The sequence below is a fragment of the Physcomitrium patens genome, chromosome 7, assembly GCF_059467195.1.
Source record: "Physcomitrium patens ecotype Gransden chromosome 7, ASM5946719v1, whole genome shotgun sequence".
NCBI classification, from domain to species: Eukaryota; Viridiplantae; Streptophyta; class Bryopsida; order Funariales; family Funariaceae; genus Physcomitrium; species Physcomitrium patens.
In genome coordinates this window covers 1,886,400-1,892,399 of record NC_143416.1, presented here as the reverse complement: position 1 = coordinate 1,892,399, position 6,000 = coordinate 1,886,400, and the positions used below count along the sequence as shown (strand labels likewise).

General features: G+C 42.4%; 1 protein-coding gene across 1 annotated transcript; it reads right to left on the bottom strand.

Moving 5' to 3' along the window:
- Positions 1-474: 474 nt before the first annotated feature.
- On the bottom strand, positions 475-3,770 carry LOC112284888 (F-box/kelch-repeat protein At5g60570). Its single transcript, XM_024525227.3, has one exon. It carries the CDS (start codon positions 3,140-3,142, stop codon positions 1,649-1,651), a length of 1,494 nt encoding a protein of 497 aa, XP_024380995.1. The 5' UTR covers positions 3,143-3,770; the 3' UTR covers positions 475-1,648.
- Positions 3,771-6,000: the final 2,230 nt, after the last annotated feature.

The following is a 6,000-nucleotide window of genomic DNA, read 5'->3' as shown; positions in this document are numbered from 1 at the left end:
GCTAGCATTTCCAACACCAACAAACAAATTGACTACGATTGATCGAGACCATAACGTCCAGTCTCATCGCTGCTGCTTCGTAGAAGATCTGCACTCCAATTTCCAATACAATCCACATACGACTCTTTATCTGCTTACATATCTCTAGGAGCGTCAAAGGCCCGCCTTAGTAGGTTTTAGGTCTCATCCTAGAGTAACCTTCAAAATGTGAAACTCGCATACATATTAGGAACTTAGAATATGAGGATAATTAGGGAAACCTAAGAGCATAAAATTATATCGACTGCAGAACACACATCACTTTAAACAGAACAAATGTTTCATTCATAGAGAAACTTGGCGCGTTAACGATTCCACTAAGTTCGGTCGTTTCCAGATCGTCTAATCACCTCATTCACTAAACATTACATCATGAAAATGAAACCATGAATCACATGGAAAGAAAGTTCTTACAATGAAAAATGCGCAAAAACGTTCTAGGCAAGGAAGCAATTATATTGAAGAATTAAATAAAAGGTTGCAACAACTAGAACATCATAGCCGAAGATTTAACCCTCAACGATAGATAATTAAACAGGCCGGAAAAAGAAGATTCTCTGTACACTTTCATTTACAAGCCTATGAAGTTGAAACATAAATAGATGTGTCCAAAGAATCGACACAAAGTACCCCGATGAGGACCAGCACCAAAGGTCGAGCGAGAACGGGAGCAATACCAGCTAACCTACTATGCGTCTTAGAACAATTCACAATGAGGCTTACAGCGGCTAAGGGAACACGAGGAGACATTTCTGAACCCCAATCCGCAGCAGTATCGTAAGGAACCGGTGTGAAGGTAATACTCAGTACTACTGACAAGCACTGCCGGTTTCAGTGGTAACTGCCATCGCAATACAGGAATCTACAAGGAAAAATCTAAAACCTAACCCTCTCCTTCTACGAGAACATCAAGAATGAAAGAGAAGCCCGTGCATACTTACCCACTTCAACGAATCTGAACACAGTAATAGCAACCCTGGGTTCTGACTGGGAGGTTTAACTCAACGAGTTCAAACCAACAGTTGGTTTCTCTGTGGCCCAGAAAACTGAAGACAGAGTCAGGCCTGGTCAGCGAAGTTTTCTTTGGTTTGCAATACAAAATCCTGGAAAGAATGGCAATTCTGCTCTCCTCTATACAAACTGAATCTCGGAGGCCAGTGTTTGCATCTCCAGCAAACCTACTAACAATTCGACAATCGTGCAGATGCAGAGCTTATTCCATGTTGACCTCTGTAGATCAAGACCAAGACCTCCACCGCAACACCCCTGCATCCTTTTTTTCTGGCAGCCCCGATTGCGATCCGAATTCAATTCACATGTGGAAGTCGCCATGCCTACACTTTCAATAGGGCTGGGAAACATCCTCATACCGCGCCATTCCAATTTCCTACTTCTAAGAAAGCTCCGTGACACAGATCGAGTTCTTCAGCGATTCTCGCAACACATGACCTTACCATCAACTTTCATGGCAAACGCCTCTTCCGACTGAATCGAACATCCTGTGTGGAGTCTCTTCAGACAACTTGAATGTTACCTCCTTTCCTGCCTTGGTGTCACTAACACGAAATCAGGTCTGGGGAGATTACCCTAAGCCCAGCACAAATGTCTTTCAAACTATCATGACAGCGCAATTATAGATGAAGCCACTTGTGTTGGGGAGTTGGCCGACCAGGCGCCAGCCATCCGCATTTTGCATTTGCGCGGGAGGCCATGCATGAATCTGGTCGCAAAAAGTCCCGTTTCCCCTGTCACTGGACCCTCCAATTACAAAAATCTCGTCTCCCACGGCCTTGAACCCCATGCCCCATCCACTAGCATCAACACTACGATATGGAACAGGTCCTAGAGGTCTCCAGGTGTTTGTTCCTTTGTGGTAAGCATTAAGTTCCATGGTGCTGGCATCAGCAGCATAGAGTTGATCTTTTACGACAGCAACTAGAGGTGGTGCTGTTTGGCCTGGAGGCTGTGTCCTTGCAGCCGGCCACATGTTTTCAACTATAACCCATCTGTTTTCCGACTCATCGTAATACTCTCCTGACGTCAACGCTTGCTTTTCACTACCTTGCCCACCTATCACAAAGAACTTGTTATCCAAAATACATCCGGAGCACCATTTCCGACTCACATGGAGATCGGGAAGTGGCTCCCACTTTCTGGTCTGAGAGTTATACCGCTCTGCCGAGCTTATGACTGAACCTTCACATGATCCACCAGCGAAGTACGCATACTTTCCATGACTTGCAGATGCAAACAAGCATCGACTCTGCAGCATCTTGGCAGCTTTCCCCCATTCGTTGGTGTGCAGATCATATCTCCAGACCGTCGTACCAGTCGAACTGTGACCAGTTACCAAGAGATGAGTTCCTGCTACTGCAGACTCCTTGTCGCAGCTGTTAAACGTGTAATCACAAGGGCATTGTGGCAAACACCTCCACCTGTTGTACACCGGGTCAAAGGCCCGCCACTGCTGGCGCTGTTGTCTTGCACTGGCCAGCAAGAATACCCACGTCTCTTTCACACCTTGAAACTTTCGCATGTCCAGTACCTCGTTCGTAGACTCTACAGTTGTCAAACATCTTTGCCATTTCTTACACACTCTCTTCAGAGGTTGATGATAAGAAAGCGGTATAAGTGCTAGGATGACCAACGCCGTGTTATCCGACAGGCCAGGGATGATTGGGACGTCCTCTCTAGACGAAGCCGCCGCCACCACCATAGCCACTTCCGGCTCAGGTGCAGGGGAAGGGTCACTGACAGTGGAAGATTCGCTTGCATCCAAGGGGGATTGACTAGTAGACCGATTTGCCTCTTGAGACGGCGAGGCATCCACTACAGAGGAAGACTCAACACACTCGCCCTGAGTATTCCGCGACGCAGCATCCTTCTTAGCGCTTTTTTTATTTTTGTGATTACTCCTTTTCCTACCCGAAAACGATCTACACGGCTCCTTCGGGACCGACAAGGTCGCAGTAGCCATCTCCACGTCCGCGCTAGCGTTTCCGTTACTACTACTACTGCTGCTACGGCTGCTGCTGCTACTGCTCAGCCTCCTCTTCCCTGTAGCCTTCCTCTTCTGTTCCTGCACTTCAGACTGCCCTTCCATAAGACAGAGGGCAACCACGGCTCGTAGCCGCCTCTCTATAACTACCCCAGTCTACACGCCTCTCTCGGTGATCTCGCCCGACCTCTTCCACCCAACCCCCAAACCCTCAACCCCCCCCCCCCCCACACAACGCCAAAGGCAGAATCCAAACCCTAGCTACCACCAAAAATCCCCTCCCCACCCGCACAATCCACGATCACTCTCGCTACTGAACACCAGCTACCTCTCCACCACAAAGATACTTCTCCATCCGCTCCACTCACCCCTCGTCCCAAACCTCCCACCTTCCCAACGCATCCCTCCTTTCCCCCGTCTCACCCCTTCCTGTGCACACCCCCGCCACACAACCCACTCACATATCAACCTCCCCTCCTCCCCTTCTCCTCCTCGTCGTCGTCGTCGTCGTAGCCACTGCGGCCAGTCCTACAGCAAAACACAAGTCACACTCACACAGAAGCCCGCGAGAAATCGCATACCAGCCCGCCCTTGTGGAAGCAGACGTGAAGGTAATCCCGCACAGCACACGACGAAACGAGGAGAATGGCAAACAGCACAGAACGAGAGAACGAGAGCGAGAGAGAGAGCGAGACGGGCCCCTCCGTCCCTGGCAGGCGACTATTGGACACGCACATGCGACATCGACGCAGCAATTAGTCGGGGCAACCCCCCCTCCCCTTCCCCCTCCCCAGCCCCAGCCGCCTCTTGCCGCTTCATACCACCTCTCGTCTGCGGCCGCGGCTGCTGGCTACCGCCACAGGTGGGTGCCGTCTCCTTGCCCCGTTCCCCCCTGCTGCCCGCTGCCCCCATGCACATTCTGTTGGTGACCAAACCTCGGGGAGCTCTTTCTTGGCTCCTTCGTGACTTCTGCCTCTTTAGGTCTTTCTTTTGCACGCTTGTATTCAACTTTTGCCACTCCACCTTCAATTTATTATTATTTATTTATGTTATTTTAATATATTCTCTGCATGGGGGTTGCATGCTAATCTTGCCCTGTTCACATCCATGACTTTGTGTTTAGTATTGGGTTTGAAAACAAAATTGGGTCTTGTTCCTAGTTTAGCAGTTGTTTGGTCTTACATTGTAAAAAAGAATCTTCTTTGTTTTATTCGTGCGTGTTTGGGTTGCTTTCTTTTATGTTTGGTGGCTATTGAGTTGTGGTCAATGCTTGGACTTGTTTTGACAACACCAACTGTTTGACGACAATTGATGACATGAACATCCTACATGAATAATATATTTCTATATATCATGATGTAATGTTGAGGTTATATATACTCTAAAAGCAATTGTGTGTTTCAGATTTTATGGATTGAACATGTACTTAATTTATTTATATTTATACAATGTTAAATAGATCCAGGCTTTTACTAAATTGATCCACCTATCCTAACCATCATAAAAATAAAAATGACCTCCACATTCATTTTTCCACTACCCAATTCAAAGTCAATGAAAACCAACTACATTCATCATGATTATCATATGTTCACCATGGGTAGATCAATTTAGTACAAATTTGGGTCTATTTAACACACACACACACACACATATATATATATATATATATATATATTAAAACATATATCCTTATATTTTAAAGGGTATTGATGTTATCTCATTTATTTAAAGAAGGATGAAGGACAAATATGGGGTGTACTTAATTGTTGACATTTTCAGAGTTGAAATACAAAGAGTTTGGTCTACAGTTTTAGAGTTTTCTAACTTCAAAATAACTTTAAAGTTTGTATTTTAGTGTGCTATTAAATATGATACCCTAGCAGCAAAAAATGTGTGACATATTTTTTTAATCTATTCTGCATACTACATTTGAACCTATTTTTTCTTCCATGCAAACAATCTATTTGCATCAATACTTTGAACAAATAAATAACTATACAAAGTAACCAGGTCTTGCTCATTTTAACTCCACCTCTACAATGATACATCAATAACAATAAATAAAAGTTGAATCAAATCTTTAACTCAACATGGTCCAGTGATGAACAGTTCTTTAATTCTACAGACACACACATTTGTAATTAGTTATATTTGAACAGAACACCTTACAATGTACTTTATAAAGAAAAGCATTAATTACTAAGTTTACCCAAAGCAATCAAACTTCTTCTACAATCCAAAAAGGTGATCATCATGCATTCATTTACATCTCTTTTGTTGTAACAGAACTATTCAAAGACCAACCGACAAAATTTAAATTAAAGATGTGTGTAGCTGTAAAATTAATGTAACAAAAATGTTCTAAAATTTAATCAAAAAGCATGTATTTCAGTTTAAAAACAATAATATTATTTTTTACTTAATACTCATGATGTGGAGATATTCTATATGAGTATATACATCATTTATTAAACAGTCTTTATCTTATAATGAATTTTAATATTTAGAATGAATTTGATGTTTTCATAAAACTAATCATGTTTATTAATCGTTTTTTATATGATTATGAAAATAGAAATAATAATAAATTAAAAAATATATATTTATTGAATATATAATACAAAACGTTTTTGTGAAATGTTTGCTAAGGTATATCCACTTAATCAATTTTCAGCTCCTAGAATATAATTTTAGCACATTCTGTTTGTAATCCAAAAAATTATAAATTTTAATGTCTAAAACTGAAAATTAAAGTCCAGATACATATCAAAAAATTTAAATCATTTTGATTATGAAAAAAATGAACAAAATTAGTAACTTTAACACGTTGCAAACAAATATATTTATGTGAATTTAGATCCTTCTAAAATCTCTACATTGCTTACTACATTCTTCAAATACGCTAGTAACTTCTTGAAAGCTTTTGTCAGCAATTAGAAATCAAAGTTTGTAAGTAATTT

Excerpts from the sequence above, each read along its gene's own strand:
- LOC112284888 (XM_024525227.3), bottom strand. The coding sequence starts at position 3,142 with ATGGAAGGGCAGTCTGAAGTGCAGGAACAGAAGAGGAAGGCTACAGGG.